Below are 21010 nucleotides of genomic sequence, written 5' to 3'. Positions count from 1 at the left end.
CCGGCCTCCGTCTACTTGGCTGCAGATTGTAGGTCGATACACAACCCCCCAGATTTTCAGCCACGTTTTGCACCCATCAACTTCCCACGTGCAAATGCACGAACATAAGATAAATGGACGTGTATGAAGATTGTGAGCTCTGGAGCCCAGAACTCATGCACATGTGTTACTTTTATGAATGCAACGTATTATTAGAACATTCTTAGAATTGCATGAGAATTGTTGTCTCTTCCCGCCCGAGCACATGTTCACATCTTCATGCTCTTTTCCCTGCTTTGTGGCAGGATTCTCGCTTTGGGTTTGGCTGTGCTACCTGCTGCAGGCGCTGACCCGGCATTCTCACTATTCCTGCTCCTGCTACAACATGCTGCCCTTAGGTTCTCGGCAAGTTTCCTCCCTGCCGGCGGCAGACCAGCCCTGAGATCAGAAATGCGGCTGACGGACACCCGGTTCCTGTTATCTAGCACTGCACTCTTATGTGCTGCCTCCAAAAATGGGGAACTTGCTGCTTTTTGGATATTTATAAAGTTCAATATAGCCAATTATATTGCTGGTGGAGAAAAAAAAATGGCCGTCCTTTGGGCTCATGTAGTTGGGATGAGGTCCGATATGTGTTGGGTCATGTAGAGGGACAGCTTTTCCTTCCGACCCTCCATGCACATATGTGTGTGCTCTCAATGGGAAAAAGGGCGTCATATACCACTTGTGTCGACTTATCTACCGTGGGATCAAAGGATTGGGCATATTGACATTCAACATGCCCAATCCTTTTTCTCCCCCAAACCAATGTCTTCCAAATGTATTATAGATAACATTGGTGAGAGAAGGAGTATAGTAATATACTCTTTATGCTTTCTTAGGCGATTGACCACCTCAGAAGCTTATCCTCCCTATTGAAAACATACATTTCCTTAGTAGAGCTGAACGTGCTTGTGCACAGGAGAGTCAGGAGAGATAGCTGTCGGACAAACAAGCACCGTTATCAGGGTACATGGCTATTAGTAGATGACTATGTTGACAGTGCAATCAGACGGTGCAGATAAATAGGATGACTCAATGCCAGTAAGTGCCTGTAAAGCCATTGGCTAGTATGGCCATAGGGACAAGTTATTGCGTCTGATTTTCTCTACATCTACAAAGTTCTTCTGGATAAAAATGATTTGTTTATAATACTCCTTCTCGGAACTAAGCCATGGGATGAGCAGCTACTATCCTCGGGTCAAACTTCTCCTTGGACAACCTTCTTCTTCTGGCTCCTAATCATGCATGTGCAGAGTTGGGCAGATTGTAAGAAGCTCTTTCCAGCAGCTCCCGACTTTTAGAGAAGTGGTCTCAAACAGTAGACCCCCTTTTTTACAGCCGTATGGACTTTTAAGATGTCCAACAGGAGTTTTTTTTATACATGTGCTGCTGTGCCAAGATCCATGGAGTCCGACAGTTGACAGATTTTTTTTTTTACCAAGAAGTAACATCAAAAGTGTCTGATGGCCACTTATCTCGTATATTTCATTATATCTCCCATATCTTTTCTTGAACAAACAAATCAATTTTGGAACAAATCAAGCCAGACATGTCACTGGACGCAAGAATCACCAAGCTACAACTTGTCTACTGTGGAGACATCGTATGAAGAGAACAATCACTGGAGAAGGACATCATGGTCGGAAGAATAGTAGGAACAAGTTGAAGAGCAAGACCAACAACATAAGGAACAAGGCAAAGAGGAAGACCAGCAACATAAGGAACAAGGCGAAGACCAGCAGCATAAGGAACAAGGCAAAGGGGAAGACCAACAACATAAGGAACAAGGGGAAGAGGAAGACCAACAACATAAGGAACAAGGCGAAGAGGAAGACCAACAACATAAGGAACAAGGTGAAGAGGAAGACAACAACATAAGGAACAAGGCGAAGAGGAAGACCAACAACATAAGGAACAAGGAGAAGAGGAGGACCAACAACATAAGGAACAAGGCGAAGAGGGAGACCAGCAACATAAGGAACAAGGCGAAGAGGAAGACCAGCAATATAAGGAACGAGGCGAAGAGGAAGACCAACAACATTAGGAACAATGCAAAGAGGGAGACCAGCAACATAAGGAACAAGGCGAAGAGGAAGACCAGCAACATAAGGAACAAGGAGAAGAGGAGGACCAACAACATAAGGAACAAGGCGAAGAGGGAGACCAGCAACATAAGGAACAAGGCGAAGAGGGAGACCAGCAATATAAGGAACGAGGCGAAGAGGAAGACCAACAACATTAGGAACAATGCAAAGAGGGAGACCAGCAACATAAGGAACAAGGCGAAGAGGAAGACCAGCAACATAAGGAACAAGGCGAAGAGGAAGACCAACAACATAAGGAACAATGCAAAGAGGTAGACCAGCAACATAAGGAACAAGGCAAAGAGGAAGACCAGCAACATAAGGAACAAGGCGAAGAGGAAGACCAACAACATAAGGAACACGGCGAAGAGGAGGACCAACAACATAAGGAACAAGGCGAAGAGGGAGACCAGCAACATAAGGAGCAAGGCGAAGAGGAAGACCAGCAATATCAGGAACAATGCAAAGAGGGGGACCAGCAACATAAGGAACAAGGCGAAGGGGAAGACCAGCAACATAAAGAACAAGGCGAAGAGGAAGACCGGCAATATAAGGAACAATGCAAAGAGGGAGACCAGCAACATAAGGAACAAGGCGAAGGGGAAGACCAGCAATATAAGATACAAGGCGAAGACCAGCAACATAAGGAACAAAGCAAAGGGGAAGACCAGTAACATAAGGAACAAGGTGAAGGGGAAGACCAGCAACATATGGAACAAGGCGAAGAGGAAGACCAGCAACATAAGGAACAAGGCGAAGGGGAAGACCAGCAACATAAGGAACAAAGCAAAGGGGAAGACCAGTAAGATAAGGAACAAGGTGAAGGGGAAGACCAGCAACATATGGAACAAGGCGAAGAGGAAGACCAGCAACATAAGGAACAAGGCGAAGGGGAAGACCAGCAACATAAGGAACAAGGCGAAGGGGAAGACCAGCAACATAAGGAACAAGGCGAAGGGGAAGACCAGCAACATAAGGAACAAAGCGAAGGGGAAGACCAGCAACATATGGAACAAGGCAAAGTGGAAGACCAACAACCCAATGGCTTGATACAATCCAGATAATGGCAGAGAAGACCCTGGTGGACCTATCTAGGATGCCCATGATCCATCTGCCTACAAATCGTTCATCCATCAAGTCACCATGGCTCAAGGTAGAGCCAAAGGTGGTTAATAATAATGTATCGACAGGGGTTGTCAAATGCAAGAGACACTGGTGACAAATGTGCTTACAGTCACTTATCACTCTAAATACATAGATATCCATCCTTTAACTTTAAAGCTGTGCAGAATGACAACCCCTAGCATGCACTGATGGCCTGAGTCTTTTTTTGCATGCTGGGAGTTGTAGCTTTGCAATATCGGCAATGCGTCAAGTTGCAGATCACTGGTGCACATCATCCCTATATTAATTTCTGTGAGTAGTATCCAGTAATTGTAGGCCTCGTACAGTGCGGTCAGTACAGGCTCAGAGGTTTCACTATCCTTCTGATTACAGGAGCGCTGTGCATTCCACAAATTCCTTCTCAGTCTCTTTTCACATGGCCACTTCCTCCAACCTCCAAGAGGTGGCAGCGGTGTGCGCCAATCTGTGGCCTCAGCTGCTGCAGCACGTGTAGGGGCAGTCATAGGCCCAACCATGCATGGCGGGATCACACACAGAGAATGAAAGTGAATATAGATGTGCGGGAGGCCCCATTATAGAAATAGGGGAAAATGACAATAGTGGAGAAATAAACAGGAGAAGCGCCAAGGCTGCGTACGTCAATATTCACATTAAACTCTCATTGTTTATCAGCAGTGTTGTAAGGAAATGTGTCCTTGTAAGATAAAAGAGGCAAACAAGTGCAGGGTGTAACCGAGCGATCATTACTGGAGCCACGCTGACGTATCTACAGAAAAAAAAAATAAAACTGTAAAAGGCGACGTATAGCTTTGACTATTATAAGTTCCATGTACCTACAGTATATATATATATATACAGTACAGACCAAAAGTTTGGACACACCTTCTCATTTAAAGATTTTTCTGTATTTTCATGACTATGAAAATTGTACATTCACACTGAAGGCATCAAAACTATGAATTAACACATGTGGAATTATATACTTAACAAAAAAGTGTGAAACAACTGAAATTATGTCTTATATTCTAGGTTCTTCAAAGTAGCCACCTTTTGCTTTGATGACTGCTTTGCAGGGCCGCCATCAGGGCATGACAGCCGTGACTGGCGTATGGGGCCCGGTGAGCAGAGGGGGCCCGCATCGGGCCCCGTCTCATCTGCTCACCGTAGTAATGTATAATCACTGCACTACGAGTGCAGTGATTATACATTACTACGTTTGTTGGGACTATTGGTTCCGTTCACTTGCACCGTCACGTCCTCAATAGTCGAGTGCTAACCTTCGAATTCGCCTCATCTGCTCACCGGGCCCCCCTGCAGGCGCTGCGGGCGGCACACTATTGACGTGCGGGCCCGCGCCCGCACGTCAATAGTTAACACAGCCGCCAGCCAGTCTGAGGCTGGCAGCTGAATAGGGCCCCGGCCGCAGTGCGCACTCGCCGGCGTCTGACGTCATTGTCAGCCGCCGGGCCCGGCGAGTGCGTCTGTGTGGAGCCAGGGGGGATCTTCGCCCGGCGCTGGAGCATGGCCAGGTAAGAAGTCGTGTTTTTTTTTTTCTGAGAGCGGCATCCAGGGGGGCCCGAAGGGCAGAATGCTGGACACACAGGGGCAGAAATGCTGGACACAGTGGTGCAGAATGCTGGACACAGTGGGGCAGAATGCTGGACACAGTGGGGCAGAAATGCTGGACACAGTGGGGCAGAAATGCTGGACACAGTGGGGCAGAAATGCTGGACACAGTGGGGCAGAATGCTGGACACAGTGGGGCAGAATGCTGGACACAGTGGGGCAGAAATGCTGGACACAGTGGGGCAGAATGCTGGACACAGTGGGGCAGAATGCTGGACACAGTGGGGCAGAATGCTGGACACAGTGGGGCAGAAATGCTGGACACACAGGGGCAGAAATGCTGGACACAGTGGGGCAGAATGCTGGACACAGTGGGGCAGAATGCTGGACACAGTGGGGCAGAATGCTGGACACACAGTGGGGCAGGAATGCTGGACACACAGTGGGGCAGGAATGCTGGACACAGTGGGGCAGAAATGCTGGACACGGGCAGAATGCTGGACACAGTGGGGCAGAATGCTGGACACACAGTGGGGCAGAATGCTGGACACACAGTGGGGCAGAATGCTGGACACACAGTGGGGCAGAATGCTGGACACAGTGGGGCAGAATGCTGGACACAGTGGGGCAGAATGCTGGACACACAGGGGCAGAAATGCTGGACACAGTGGGGCAGAATGCTGGACACACAGGGGCAGAAATGCTGGACACAGTGGGGCAGAATGCTGGACACACAGGGGCAGAAATGCTGGACACAGTGGGGCAGAATGCTGGACACACATTGGGGCAGAAATGCTGGACACAGTGGGGCAGAAGTGCTGGACACAGTGGGGCAGAAATGCTGGACACAGTGGGGCAGAATGCTGGACACAGTGGGGCAGAATGCTGGACACAGTGGGGCAGAATGCTGGACACAGTGGGGCAGAAATGCTGGACACACAGGGGCAGAAATGCTGGACACAGTGGGGCAGAATGCTGGACACAGTGGGGCAGAATGCTGGACACAGTGGGGCAGAATGCTGGACACAGTGGGGCAGAATGCTGGACACACAGTGGGGCAGGAATGCTGGACACAGTGGGGCAGGAATGCTGGACACACAGTGGGGCAGGAATGCTGGACACACAGTGGGGCAGGAATGCTGGACACACAGTGGGGCAGAATACTGGACACAGTGGGGCAGAATGCTGGACACAGTGGGGCAGAATGCTGGACACACAGTGGGGCAGAATGCTGGACACAGTGGGGCAGAATGCTGGACACACAGTGGGGCAGAATGCTGGACACACAGTGGGGCAGAATGCTGGACACACAGGGGCAGAAATGCTGGACACACAGTGGGGCAAAATGCTGGACACAGTGGGGCAGAAATGCTGGACACAGTGGGGCAGAATGCTGGACACACAGGGGCAGAAATGCTGGACACAGTGGGGCAGAATGCTGGACACTGGGGCAGAAATGCTGGACACAGTGGGGCAGAATGCTGGACACAGTGGGGCAGAATGCTGGACACAGTGGGGCAGAATGCTGGACACAGTGGGGCAGAAATGCTGGACACACAGGGGCAGAAATGCTGGACACAGTGGGGCAGAATGCTGGACACAGTGGGGCAGAATGCTGGACACAGTGGGGCAGAATGCTGGACACACAGTGGGGCAGGAATGCTGGACACACAGTGGGGCAGGAATGCTGGACACAGTGGGGCAGAATGCTGGACACACAGTGGGGCAGAATGCTGGACACACAGTGGGGCAGAATACTGGACACAGTGGGGCAGAATGCTGGACACAGTGGGGCAGAATGCTGGACACACAGTGGGGCAGAATGGTGGACACACAGTGGGGCAGAATGCTGGACACACAGTGGGGCAGAATTCTGGACACAGTGGGGCAGAATTCTGGACACACAGGGGCAGAAATGCTGGACACACAGTGGGGCAGAATGCTGGACACAGTGGGGCAGAAATGCTGGACACAGTGGGGCAGAATGCTGGACACACAGGGGCAGAAATGCTGGACACAGTGGGGCAGAATGCTGGACACACAGGGGCAGAAATGCTGGACACTGGGGCAGAATGCTGGACACACATTGGGGCAGAAATGCTGGACACAGTGGGGCAGAATGCTGGACACACAGGGGCAGAAATGCTGGACACAGTGGGGCAGAATGCTGGACACACAGGGGCAGAAATGCTGGACACAGTGGGGCAGAATGCTGGACACATATTGGGGCAGAAATGCTGGACACAGTGGGGCAGAAATGCTGGACACACAGGGGAAGAAATGCTGGACACAGTGGGGCAGAATGCTGGACACACAGTGGGGCAGAAATGCTGGACATAGTGGGGCAGAAATGCTGGACACAGTGGGGCAGAAATGCTGGACACAGTGGGGCAGAAATGCTGGACACAGTGGGGCAGAATGCTGGACACTGTGGGGCAGAATGCTGGACACAGTGGGGCAGAATGTTGGAAACAGTGGGGCAGAATGTTGGAGACAGTGGAGCAGAATGCTGGAGACAGTGGGGCAGAATGCTGGAGACAGTGACAGGGGCAAAATGCTGGAGACAGTGACAGGGGCAGAAATGCTGGACACAGTGGGGCAGAATGCCGGACACAGTGAGTGGGGCAGAATGCTGGACACACAGGGGCAGAAATGCTGGACACACAGTGGGGCAGAATGCTGGACACAGTGGGGCAGAAATGCTGGACACAGTGGGGCAGAATGCTGGACACACAGGGGCAGAAATGCTGGACACAGTGGGGCAGAATGCTGGACACACAGGGGCAGAAATGCTGGACACAGTGGGGCAGAATGCTGGACACACAGGGGCAGAAATGCTGGACACAGTGGGGCAGAATGCTGGACACACATTGGGGCAGAAATGCTGGACACAGTGGGGCAGAATGCTGGACACACAGGGGCAGAAATGCTGGACACAGTGGGGCAGAATGCTGGACACACAGGGGCAGAAATGCTGGACACACATTGGGGCAGAAATGCTGGACACAGTGGGGCAGAAATGCTGGACACAGTGGGGCAGAAATGCTGGACACAGTGGGGCAGAATGCTGGACACAGTGGGGCAGAATGTTGGAGACAGTGGGGCAGAATGTTGGAGACAGTGGGGCAGAATGCTGGAGACAGTGGGGCAGAATGCTGGAGACAGTGGGGCAGAATGCTGGAGACAGTGACGGGCAGAATGCTGGAGACAGTGACAGGGGCAGAAATGCTGGACACAGTGGGGCAGAATGCTGGACACACAGGGGAAGAAATGCTGGACACACAGTGGGGCAGAATGCTGGACACACAGGGGCAGAAATGCTGGACACAGTGGGGCAGAATGCTGGACACACAGTGGGGCAGAAATGCTGGACACAGTGGGGCAGAAATGCTGGACATAGTGGGGCAGAAATGCTGGACACAGTGGGGCAGAAATGCTGGACACAGTGGGGCAGAAATGCTGGACACAGTGGGGCAGAATGCTGGACACAGTGGGGCAGAATGCTGGACACAGTGGGGCAGAATGCTGGACACAGAGGGCAGAATGTTGGAGACAGTGGGGCAGAATGTTGGAGACAGTGGGGCAGAATGTTGGAGACAGTGGGGCAGAATGCTGGAGACAGTGGGGCAGAATGCTGGAGACAGTGACGGGCAAAATGCTGGAGACAGTGACAGGGGCAGAAATGCTGGACACAGTGGGGCAGAATGCTGGACACAGTGACAGGGGCAGAATGCTGGACACAGTGACAGGGGCAGAATGCTGGACACAGGGGCAGACTGTGAGACCCAGGGGCAGTATGCTGGACATTGGGGCAGAATGCGAGACACGGGGCAGAATGGAGATACGGCGCATGATTGGAGACACGGGGCAGGATGAAAGACATGGGGGCATGACTGTTGTGAATTCTGTGGCTGAGTTCACTTCTGTGGTCACAAGTGGTATTGCAGTCTCTGGGCTTCCTCCCTCAGGTGTTTTGGTGAGCTCGTTGGCTGCCTTGCTATTTAGCTCCACCTGAGTCTGTCTTCCTTGCTCCTTGTCAATGTTCCAGTGTTGGATCTGAGCTACTGCATCTTTCCTTGGGCCTGCTGCTCTGCTAGATAAGTGCTTCTAGTTTGTTTTCTGTTTTTTCTGTCCAGCTTGCTATTAACTTTTGCTGGAAGCTCTGAGAAGCAAAGGGGTGCACCGCCGTGCTGTTAGTTCGGCACGGTGGGTCTTTTTGCCCCTTTGCGTGGTTTTCGTTTTAGGGTTTTTGGTAGACTGCATAGTTCTCTTTGCTATCCTCGCTCTGTCTAGAATATCGGGCCTCACTTTGCTGAATCTATTTCATTCCTACGTTTGTCTTTTCATCTTGCTAACAGTCATTATATGTGGGGGGCTGCCTATTCCTTTGGGGTATTTCTCTGAGGTAAGTCAGGCTTGTATTTCTATCTTCAGGCTAGTCAGCTCCTCAGGCAGTGCCGAGTTGCATAGGTAGTGATAGGCGCAATCCACTGCTGCTTATAGTTGTGTGAGGATAGATCAGGTACTGCAGTCTACAGAGATTCCACGTCTCAGAGCTCGTCCTATTGTTTTTGGTTATTGCCAGATCTCTGTATGTGCGCTGATTACTGCACGCTGTGTTGCCTGATTGCCAGCCATAACAGTACAAGGAGCCACACCAATGATTCCCAATAGAGGGAAAAAAGAAATCCTGACAGCATTTTTTTTTCTTAGCTCTGTCTTCAGTCTTTTTTTTCCCCTAGACATTAGAGTGCTTCAGGACACAGCTGTGGACATGGATATTCAGGCTCTGTGCTCCTCAATGGATAATCTCGTTGTAAATGTACAAAAGATTCAAGATACTATTGATCAGAAATCGATGCTAGAACCAAGAATTCCGATTCCTGATTTGTTTTTTGGTGACAGAACTAAGTTCCTGAGCTTCAGAAATAATTGCAAGCTATTTTTGGCCTTAAAACCTCATTCTTCTGGTAATCCTATTCAACAGGTTTTGATTATTATTTCTTTTTTGCGCGGCGACCCACAGGACTGGGCGTTTTCTCTTGCACCAGGAGATTCTGCATTGAGTAATGTTGATGCATTTTTCCAGGCGCTGGGATTGCTTTACGATGAGCCTAATTCAGTGGATCAGGCTGAGAAAAATCTGCTGGCTTTATGCCAGGGTCAGGATGATGTAGAAGTATATTGTCAGAAATTTAGGAAGTGGTCAGTACTCACTGTGTGGAATGAATCTGCACTAGCGGCTTTGTTCAGAAAGGGTCTCTCTGAAGCTCTTAAGGATGTAATGGTGGGATTTCCTATGCCTGCTGGTTTGAATGAGTCTATGTCCTTGGCCATTCAGATCGGTCGTCGCTTGCGCGAGCGTAAATCTGTGCACCATCTGGCGGTATTGTCTGAGAGTAAACCTGAGCCTATGCAGTGCGACAGGACTATGACTAAAGTAGAACGGCAAGAACACAGACGTCTGAACAGACTGTGTTTCTATTGTGGTGATTCTACTCATGCTATTTCTAATTGTCCTAAACGCACTAGGCGGTTCGATAGCTCTGCCGTTATTGGTACTGTACAGTCCAAATTCCTTTTGTCCATTACCTTAATGTGCTCTTTGTCATCGTATTCTGTCATGGCGTTTGTGGATTCAGGCGCTGCCCTGAATCTGATGGATTTGGATTATGCTAAACGTTGTGGATTTTTCTTGGAGCCTTTGCGGTGTCCTATTCCGTTGAGAGGAATTGATGCTACACCTTTGGCCAAGAATAAGCCTCAGTACTGGGCCCAGCTGACCATGTGCATTGCTCCTGCACATCAGGAAGTTATTCGCTTTCTGGTACTGCATAATTTGCATGATGTGGTCGTGTTGGGGTTGCCATGGCTACAAACCCATAATCCAGTATTGGATTGGAACTCTATGTCGGTAACCAGCTGGGGTTGTCAGGGAGTACATGGTGATGTTCCATTTTTGTCTATTTCGTCATCCATTCCTTCTGACATCCCAGAGTTCTTGTCGGACTTTCAGGATGTATTTGAAGAGTCCAAGTCTGATGCCCTACCTCCGCATAGGAATTGTGATTGTGCTATCGATTTGATTCCTGGTAGTAAATTCCCTAAGGGTCGTTTATTTAATTTGTCCGTACCTGAACACACCGCTATGCGCAGTTATGTGAAGGAGTCCCTGGAGAAGGGACATATTCGCCCATCGTCGTCACCATTGGGAGCAGGGTTCTTTTTTGTAGCCAAGAAGGATGGTTCGCTAAGACCATGTATTGATTACCGCCTTCTTAATAAGATCACTGTTAAGTTTCAGTATCCCTTGCCATTGATTTCTGACTTGTTTGCTCGGATTAAGGGGGCTAGTTGGTTTACTAAGATTGATCTTCGTGGTGCGTATAATCTGGTGAGAATCAGGCAGGGAGATGAATGGAAAACGGCATTTAATACGCCCGAGGGTCATTTTGAGTATCTGGTGATGCCGTTCGGACTTGCCAATGCTCCATCTGTTTTTCAGTCTTTTATGCATGACATTTTCCGTGAGTATCTGGATAAATTCTTGATTGTTTACTTGGATGACATTTTGATCTTCTCAGATGATTGGGAGTCTCATGTGAAGCAAGTCAGAATGGTTTTCCAGGTACTGCGTGCTAATTCCTTGTTCGTGAAGGGATCAAAGTGTCTCTTCGGTGTGCAGAAAGTTTCATTTTTGGGGTTTATCTTTTCCCCTTCTACTATCGAGATGGATCCGGTTAAGGTTCAGGCCATCCAGGATTGGACTCAGCCGACATCTCTAAAAAGTCTGCAGAAATTCCTGGGCTTTGCTAATTTTTATCGTCGCTTCATCTGTAATTTTTCTAGCATTGCCAGACCATTGACCGATTTGACCAAGAAGGGTGCTGATTTGGTTAATTGGTCTTCTGCTGCCGTGGAAGCTTTTCAGGAGTTGAAGCGTCGTTTTTGCTGTGCCCCTGTGTTGTGTCAACCTGATGTTTCTCTTCCGTTCCAGGTCGAGGTTGATGCTTCTGAGATTGGTGCAGGGGCGGTTTTGTCACAGAGAGGTTCTGGTTGCTCAGTGTTCAAACCATGTGCTTTCTTTTCCAGGAAATTTTCTGCTGCTGAGCGTAATTATGATGTGGGCAACCGAGAGTTGCTGGCCATGAAGTGGGCATTCGAGGAGTGGCGTCATTGGCTTGAGGGTGCTAAGCATCGCGTGGTGGTTTTGACTGATCATAAGAACCTTACTTATCTTGAGTCTGCCAAGCGCTTGAATCCTAGACAGGCCCGTTGGTCGTTATTTTTTGCTCGTTTTGATTTTGTGATTTCATACCTTCCGGGCTCTAAAAATGTGAAGGCGGATGCTCTGTCTAGGAGTTTTGTGCCCGACTCTCCGGGGTTATCTGAGCCGGCGAGTATCCTCAAGGAAGGAGTCATTGTGTCTGCCATCTCCCCTGATTTGCGGAGAGTGTTGCAGAAATTTCAGGCTAATAAACCTGATCGTTGTCCGGCCGAGAAACTGTTCGTCCCTGATAGGTGGACTAGTAAAGTTATCTCTGAACTTCATTGTTCGGTGCTGGCCGGTCATCCAGGAATCTTTGGTACCAGGGAGTTGGTTGCTAGATCCTTCTGGTGGCCATCTCTGTCGCGGGATGTGCGTGCTTTTGTGCAGTCCTGTGGAATTTGTGCTAGGGCTAAGCCCTGCTGTTCACGTGCCAGTGGGTTGCTTTTGCCCTTGCCGGTCCCGAAGAGACCTTGGACACATATTTCGATGGATTTCATTTCTGACCTTCCCGTTTCTCAAAAAATGTCGGTCATTTGGGTGGTCTGTGATCGCTTTTCTAAAATGGTCCATCTGGTGCCCTTGGTTAAATTGCCTTCCTCCTCTGATTTGGTGCCTTTGTTCTTCCAGCATGTGGTTCGTTTACATGGCATTCCTGAGAATATTGTTTCTGACAGAGGTTCCCAGTTTGTCTCGAGGTTCTGGCGAGCCTTTTGTGGTAGGATGGGCATTGACCTATCTTTCTCCTCGGCCTTCCATCCTCAGACTAATGGCCTTACCGAACGAACCAATCAGACCTTGGAAACATATCTGAGATGTTTTGTTTCCGCTGACCAGGATGATTGGGTGTCATTTTTGCCGTTGGCTGAGTTCGCCCTTAATAATCGGGCCAGCTCGGCTACCTTGGTCTCTCCATTTTTCTGCAATTCTGGGTTCCATCCTCGTTTCTCTTCAGGACAGGTTGAGTCTTCGGACTGTCCTGGTGTGGATTCTGTGGTGGACAGGTTGCAGCAGATCTGGACTCAGGTAGTGGACAATTTGACCTTGTCCCAGGAGAAGGCTCAGCTTTTCGCTAATCGCAGACGCCGTGTGGGACCCCGACTTCGTGTTGGGGATCTGGTTTGGTTATCTTCTCGTCATATTCCTATGAAGGTTTCCTCTCCTAAATTTAAACCTCGTTTTATTGGTCCGTATAGGATTTCTGAGATTCTCAATCCGGTGTCTTTTCGTCTGATCCTCCCAGACTCCTTTTCCATACATAATGTATTCCATAGGTCGTTGTTGAGGAGATACGTGGCACCTATGGTTCCATCTGTGGAGCCTCCTGCCCCTGTTTTGGTGGAGGGGGAATTGGAGTATATTGTGGAGAAGATTTTGGATTCTCGTGTCTCTAGACGGAAACTCCAGTATCTGGTCAAATGGAAGGGTTATGCTCAGGAACAAAATTCCTGGGTTTTTGCCTCTGATGTCCATGCCCCAGATCTTGTTCGTGCCTTTCATGTGGCTCATCCTGGTCGGCCTGGGGGTTCTGGTGAGGGTTCGGTGACCCCTCCTCAAGGGGGGGGTACTGTTGTGAATTCTGTGGCTGAGTTCACTTCTGTGGTCACAAGTGGTATTGCAGTCTCTGGGCTTCCTCCCTCAGGTGTTTTGGTGAGCTCGTTGGCTGCCTTGCTATTTAGCTCCACCTGAGTCTGTCTTCCTTGCTCCTTGTCAATGTTCCAGTGTTGGATCTGAGCTACTGCATCTTTCCTTGGGCCTGCTGCTCTGCTAGATAAGTGCTTCTAGTTTGTTTTCTGTTTTTTCTGTCCAGCTTGCTATTAACTTTTGCTGGAAGCTCTGAGAAGCAAAGGGGTGCACCGCCGTGCTGTTAGTTCGGCACGGTGGGTCTTTTTGCCCCTTTGCGTGGTTTTCGTTTTAGGGTTTTTGGTAGACTGCATAGTTCTCTTTGCTATCCTCGCTCTGTCTAGAATATCGGGCCTCACTTTGCTGAATCTATTTCATTCCTACGTTTGTCTTTTCATCTTGCTAACAGTCATTATATGTGGGGGGCTGCCTATTCCTTTGGGGTATTTCTCTGAGGTAAGTCAGGCTTGTATTTCTATCTTCAGGCTAGTCAGCTCCTCAGGCAGTGCCGAGTTGCATAGGTAGTGATAGGCGCAATCCACTGCTGCTTATAGTTGTGTGAGGATAGATCAGGTACTGCAGTCTACAGAGATTCCACGTCTCAGAGCTCGTCCTATTGTTTTTGGTTATTGCCAGATCTCTGTATGTGCGCTGATTACTGCACGCTGTGTTGCCTGATTGCCAGCCATAACACATGACTGGAGACAGATGGGGCAGGATTGGAGACAGATGGGGCAGAATGGAGACACAGGGGGCATGATTGGAGACAAGTGTCAGGATTGCAGACATGGGGGCATGGTTGGAGACATAGGGGGCAGAATGGAGACATGGGGCATGATTGGAGACACTGGGGGCAGAATTGGAGACAGAGCGTGCAGGATCATGGGGCAGGATGGATATGATGGAGACAGATGGGACTGGATAGAGAGATCACATGGGGCGATCATATGGGGCAGGATGGGGAGATCATATGGGGCAGAATGGATACTCATGAGGGCAGGATGGGAGAACATCTGGCTGACGCCAGGAATGAGACACACAGGGCCAGGATGGGGGATATTATTAATATCATAGGGGCTAATTTAGGGATATTATTACTGCAGTGATGTATTTATTTTTTTTTTTTAGTATACTGTTTTAAATGGGGGGCGGTCCTGTTACTGTACAGAGTGATACTATGTCGCCTTCTTCATGTGGTGTAATGTAGAAGTTGTGAAAAATTAAGTAATGTGTTCTGCAAGCGGAGCTCGAGATAACTGTGTTATTTCCTGCAGAGAGAAGTCCTGGCTGGATGAAATGATGGCGGTCTGTGCTGGATGAAAGATGAAGGACTTCACCTAGAGACGTCACTGGTGAGTCAGTGTGTTACCTATACACTGACACTATACACTGTATACTGTATACAGAGCTCCTGTGTATAATTTCACTAGTGATCACTATATTATCTGTACACAGACACTGCTTACTAATTACAGATCTCCTGTGTATAATGGCACTTATGGTGATAGTATGGTGCTTTTTTTTAAATTACTGATCAGAATTGTAGTATTCAGTCACTATGTGGTGGTAATATGTGGTCTGGACATGGTGTTGTGGTATTTGTTCCTTGTATGTGATATTATTCGATCCCTGTGGTGGTAATATGTGGTCTGGTCATGGTGTTGTGGTATTTGTTCCTTTTATGTGATATTATTCGATCACTGTGGTGGTAATATGTCATCTGGTCATGGTGTTGTGGTATTTGTTCCTTCCTTCCTTTTAAAAATTGAAAAATAAATAAAAATATACCTAAATTGTATTGCATATTTTAACAAATATTTAATAGGTTACAGCAGAGTAGGGCCCGGCCAAAAGTGTCTACCTTGTTATGGTGGCGGCTTAAAAAATATTTTGGCCAAAACAAAAGCTGCCGGCTATATGTGTGATCTGGTGATGGGAACTGTCAATGTGTGATAGGTGAGAAGTGGAGTTTTTCCAAGAGAGAGCGGTGGGACTGTGGACAGTTCGAGGGGTGGAGCCTGGAGGCGGGGCTGGGGTGGAGCCTGGAGGTGGGGCTGGGGTGGAGCCTGGGCGGAGTCTCAAGGGGGCCCCGAAAATTTTGCCAGTATGGGGCCCCCGAAATTTCTAGTGGCAGCCCTGCTGCTTTGCACACTCTTGGCATTCTCTTGATGAGCTTCAAGAGGTAGTCACCGGGAATGGTTTTCACGGTCGCGGTAACGTCCCCGCTCTCGCAGATCCCCGACCAGGAAACACCGGCGCGTCGCTAGCGCATGCCGAACATGGCACACGCTAGTGCTGCGCGTTCCCATTGCCGTGAATGGGCGCGCTAACGGACGCGTTACACGGCGTTAATTTCGCCGTGCAACGCTGTCCATTAAGCGCGTTCCCATAACGCAATGGGAACCCAGCCTAACTGAATAGACTGTTAGAATTTGTATTATGGCAAGAAAAAGCAGCTAAGTAAAGAAAAAGGAGTGGCCATCATTACTTTAAGAAATGATGGTCAGTCAGTCCGAAAAATTGGGAAAACTTTGAAAGTGTCCCCAAGTGCAGTGGCAAAAACCATCAATCGCTACAAAGAAACTGGCTCACATGAGGACCGCCCCAGGAAAGGAAGACCAAGAGTCACCTCTGCTTCTGAGGATATGTTTATCCGAGTCACCAGCCTCAGAAATCGCAGGTTAACAGCAGCTCAGATTAGAGACCAGGTCAATGCCACACAGAGTTCTAGCAGCAGACACATCTCTACAACAACTGTTAAGAGGAGACTTTGTGCAGCAGGCCTTCATGGTAAAATAGCTGCTAGGAAACCACTGCTAAGGGCTGGCAACAAGCAGAAGAGACTTGTTTGGGATAAAGAACACAAGGAATGGACATTAGACCAGTGGAAATCTGTGCTTTGGTCTGATGAGTCCAAATTTGAGATCTTTGGTTCCAACCACCGTGTCTTTGTGCGACGCAGAAAAGGTGAACGGATGGACTCTACATGCCTGGTTCCCACCGAGAAGCATGGAGGAGGAGGTGTGATGGTGTGGGGGTGCTTTGCTGGTGATACTGTTGGGAATTTATTCAGAATTGAAGGCATACTGAACCAGCATGGCTACCACAGCATCTTGCTGCAGCATGCTATTCCATCCAGTTTACGTTTAGTTGGACCATCATTTATTTTTCAACAGGACAATGACCCCAAAAACACATCCAGGCTGTGTAAGGGCTATTTGACCAAGAAGAAGAGCGTGATGGGGTGCTACGCCAGACCTGAACCCAATCGAGATGGTTTGGGGTGAGCTGGAACGCAGAATGAAGGCAAAAAGGCCAACAAGTGCTAAGCATCTCTGGGAACTCCTTCAAGATTGTTGGAAGACCATTTCTGGTGACTACCTCTTGAAGCTCATCAAGAGAATGCCAAGAGTGTGCAAAGCAGTCATCAAAGCAAAAGGTGGTTACTTTAAAGAACCTAGAATATAAGACATATTTTCAGTTGTTTCACACTTTTTTGTTAAGTATATAATTCCACATGTGTTAATTCATAGTTTTGATGCCTTCAGTGTGAATGTACAGTTTTCATAGTCATGAAAATACAGAAAAAATGTTAAATGAGAAGGTGTGTCCAAACTTTTGGTCGGTACTGTATATACGCTATGTAGAGAATGGTCCTAAGTTCTTAATAGCTTGAATTTCTGTTTTTTATCTGGCCCTATTGCCCCCCGTGTATAACATCTGTCCCCATTGCCCCTTGTGTATAACATCTTAACATCTGGCCCCATTGCCCCCCATGTGTAACATCCAGCCCCATTACCCCCAGTGTATAAAATCCGACCCCATTGCCCCCTGGTATATAACATCCGGCCCCATTTCCCCCTGTGTATAACATCTTAACATCTGGCCCCATTGCCCCCCATGTATAACATCCGGTCCCATTACCCCCAGTGTATAACATCTGGCCCCATTGCCCCTTGTGTATAACATCTTAACATCTGGCCCCATTGCCCCCCATGTGTAACATCCAGCCCCATTACTCCCAGTGTATAAAATCCGACCCCATTGCCCCCTGGTATATAACATCCGGCCCCATTTCCCCCTGTGTATAACATCTTAACATCTGGCCCCATTGCCCCCCCATGTATAACATCCGGTCCCATTACCTCCAGTGTATAACATCTGGCCCTATTGCCTTCCCGTGTATAACATCCAGTCCCACTGCCCCTGGTATATAACATCCAGCCCCCACCCCCGATACATAACTTCAGGCCCCCACCATACTGTCTGCATTTACTAGCATGAGACAGATTGGCCCGTGGTGCAGAGCTCACTGATACCAGCGTGGTCCTGTAATAGGAGTCACCAAGGTAACACGTCCATCCATGACATTTCTTCCTCCTGGATCTTCCTCCGTCACCTGTGGGTGATATTGAGAAGTGAAAGAAACTGCAGCCATGACATGGAGACCCCATAACATTGCAGAGCGGGGGGCCGAATGCCGAGGGCAGAAAAGTCACCACTGCTCTGCTGACCCCATAACTGCCAGTCCAGACCTCCTCTGGTGTCAGCACAAACTCTGCGCCCCCGCCGGGAGCTTCATGGCAGAGCAGTTGCATGCAGCCGTACATCACCAAGCACAATGCCGAGCGTCGGATGGAGTGGTGTGAAGCCGCCACCACTGGACTCTGGAGGAGACGTGTTCTGTGCAGTGACGGATCGCACTTCTCTATCCGCGTCTGATGGAGGAGGCTGGGTTTAGTGATTCCAGGAGGACATTACCCCCTGACTGCATTGTGCCCCCTGTACAGATGGTGGAGGGGATAATGCTATGGGCTGTTATCAGGAGGCGGCCTCGGACCCTCAGCTCCAGTGATGGGAAACCTTCATCTTCAGCAGAAGACATTGTGGACAATTGTAGTTTCAGCTTTGTGGGAGCAGTTTAGGGAAGACCGTTATCTGCCCACCATGACTGTGCCCAGCACACAAGCTCCATAGAGACATGGAGGGGACATGAGCGGCCGCACAGAGCCCGGACCCCGGCCCAAACTATAATGGAGAATGTGAGCCCGGCCTCCCCCTAACATCAGGCTCTCCCCCCAACATCAGGGTCTGACCCCACAATTGGGCAATAATTCCCACAGACGCCTCCTTAATCTTGTAGAAATCCTTCCCAGAAGAGCAGAGCCGTTATATCTGCAGTGGAGCGACTCCATATTAATGTCTATAGATGTAGGATGGGGGGAGGTCAGAGAAGCCCCCCGAGGTGGATGTGGCTGGGGGGCACATACCTTTCTCTATATTAATGTCTATGGATGTAGATGAGGACAGAGAAGCCCCCGGAGGAGGATGTGGGGGGCACATACTTTTCTCCATATTAATGTCTATAGATGTAGGATGGGGGGAGGTCAGAGAAGCCCCCGGAGGTGGATGTGGCTGGGGGGCACATACCTTTCTCCATATTAATGTCTATGGATGTAGATGAGGACAGAGAAGCCCCCGGAGGAGGATGTGGGGGCACATACTTTCTCCATATTAATGTCTATGGATGTAGATAAGGTCAGAGAAGCCCCCGGAGGTGGATGTGGGGGGCACATACTTTATCCATATTAATGTCTATGGATGTAGATGAGGACAGAGAAGCCCCCAGAGGTGTATGTGGCTGGGGGGCACATACTTTCTCCATATTAATGTCTATGGATGTAGATGAGGACAGAGAAGCCCCCGGAGGTGGATGTGGGGGGCACATACTTTCTCCATATTAATGTCTATGGATGTAGATGAGGACACAGAAGCCCCCGGAGGTGGATGTGGGGGGCACACACTTTCTCCATATTAATGTCTATGGATGTAGATGAGGACACAGAAGCCCCCGGAGGTGGATGTGGGGGGCACATACTTTCTCCATATTAATGTCTATGGATGTAGATGAGGACACAGAAGCCCCCGGAGGTGGATGTGGGGGGAACATACTTTCTCCATATTAATGTCTATGGATGTAGATGAGGACACAGAAGCCCCCGGAGGAGAATATGAAGGGGGCACATACTGTTCTCCATTTAATGTTTATGTTTTGGGACATTTATATGTTTCTGTGATAATACAATGTACAGCCGACAGCTTTACGTGAAATAAACCACACAGATGTAATAAACTATAAGGCCTCGTCTATCGAAAAAAAGTCTAACAGTAAGACTGTCGTTGTTACACATAGCAACCAATGAGAGTGCAGCTTTCATTGCTCACACTGCTCTAGTAAAATGTAAGCTGTGTTGTGATTGGTTGCTATGGACAACTAGGACAGATTTCCTGTTGGGCGGTTTTTATAATTGAGGCCCAGATTTCATTGACATATGGGTGTATGGAGAAGGCTCAGGCAGGTGTCGGTGGAGTTATACTGCCGGCACTTCCTCCTAACAGCTGAGGAAACATTAGCTGAGCTGCAATCACTGTTTAACCACTTAAATGCCTCCATAAATCTCTGAAAGGTGCATTTAGGTTGCTCATTCCTGATGGGGTGTCCGTTAGAGTGCCAATAATCCCCCTTTTCCCCTCCACAATACGTTGATTGGTTGCCATAACAGCCAGAGGCCTGCTCCTTCGCCGCCATCTTGATTTTCCTGCAAAGCAGGCAGCTGGACTTTAAAGAGACTGTGATTTTTGTCATATAATGTCATTCGCACCCCCAAATGGTACCAAATATAAATACCCCAAAGTGCGTAAAAAAAAACAAGCCCTCGTACAGCGCCGTTGCCACATTTTTATTTATTTTTTACCCACCACTAAACTCTCAAATAAATAAAAACTAAAGTTTAATCTTACCAGATTCATATTGACCTGAAGAATCATATTTCCAGGTAATAAACACAGTTATAACAAAATAATAATGGCTGAATTTTATTTTCCTAATTTTTCACCGTTTCAATGCACTAGGATTTTTTCCCCCCGTATTTCTGGCATACCCCCATACAAGAAGGGTGTGAAAACCTATGCATCCGGGTGTTTTCTGACTAATAGTTGTGTCTGCAGTAAGAGAAGTTTTTCGGGGTGTAAATACTTTTCCGTACAATTTTTTTTTCTTATTAATGTGTTAATATCCTGGTAGTCGTGTAAGCCCAGCGATGACATAAGCCGTATAGACAAGCCATTCATCTGTATTTTTTACGCAGCGGTGGATTTATCACCCCCATTTTATTCTTATTTATCCTCCCTTCACCCTGGGCGGACTCCTGAGGCTGACACGTCTAAAATGTCGGCCTTTGTTATTTGCAGATACATGCCGCTCTGCATGTGGGTTATCGTTCACGGTGATTATGCGTGTGCCTGGCCTCTAACAGCTGTCCGG

The 21010-nt window shown here is 48.7% G+C and overlaps 1 protein-coding gene across 1 annotated transcript; it reads left to right on the top strand.

The window, feature by feature from the left end:
• The first annotated feature begins 1570 nt into the window (after positions 1–1570).
• On the top strand, positions 1571–3155 carry LOC138649519 (micronuclear linker histone polyprotein-like). The gene is made up of 3 exons (XM_069739990.1): positions 1571–1624; positions 1710–2377; positions 2420–3155. The coding sequence occupies exons 1-3, from the start codon at positions 1571–1573 to the stop codon at positions 3153–3155; spliced, it is 1458 nt and encodes a 485-aa protein (XP_069596091.1).
• Positions 3156–21010: the final 17855 nt, after the last annotated feature.

The sequence above is a fragment of the Ranitomeya imitator genome, chromosome 9 (assembly GCF_032444005.1).
Source record: "Ranitomeya imitator isolate aRanImi1 chromosome 9, aRanImi1.pri, whole genome shotgun sequence".
Taxonomy (NCBI): domain Eukaryota; kingdom Metazoa; phylum Chordata; class Amphibia; order Anura; family Dendrobatidae; genus Ranitomeya; species Ranitomeya imitator.
This window is presented reverse-complemented; position numbering and strand designations above follow the sequence as displayed.

Coding starts and splice junctions, on each gene's coding strand:
- LOC138649519 (XM_069739990.1), top strand. CDS start 1,571: ATGTCACTGGACGCAAGAATCACCAAGCTACAACTTGTCTACTGTGGA. Junction 1,625..1,709: donor TTGTCTACTGTGGAGACATC/GTATGAAGAGAA, acceptor CAACAACATAAG/GAACAAGGCAAAGAGGAAGA. Junction 2,378..2,419: donor ATAAGGAACAATGCAAAGAG/GTAGACCAGCAA, acceptor GAGGAAGACCAG/CAACATAAGGAACAAGGCGA.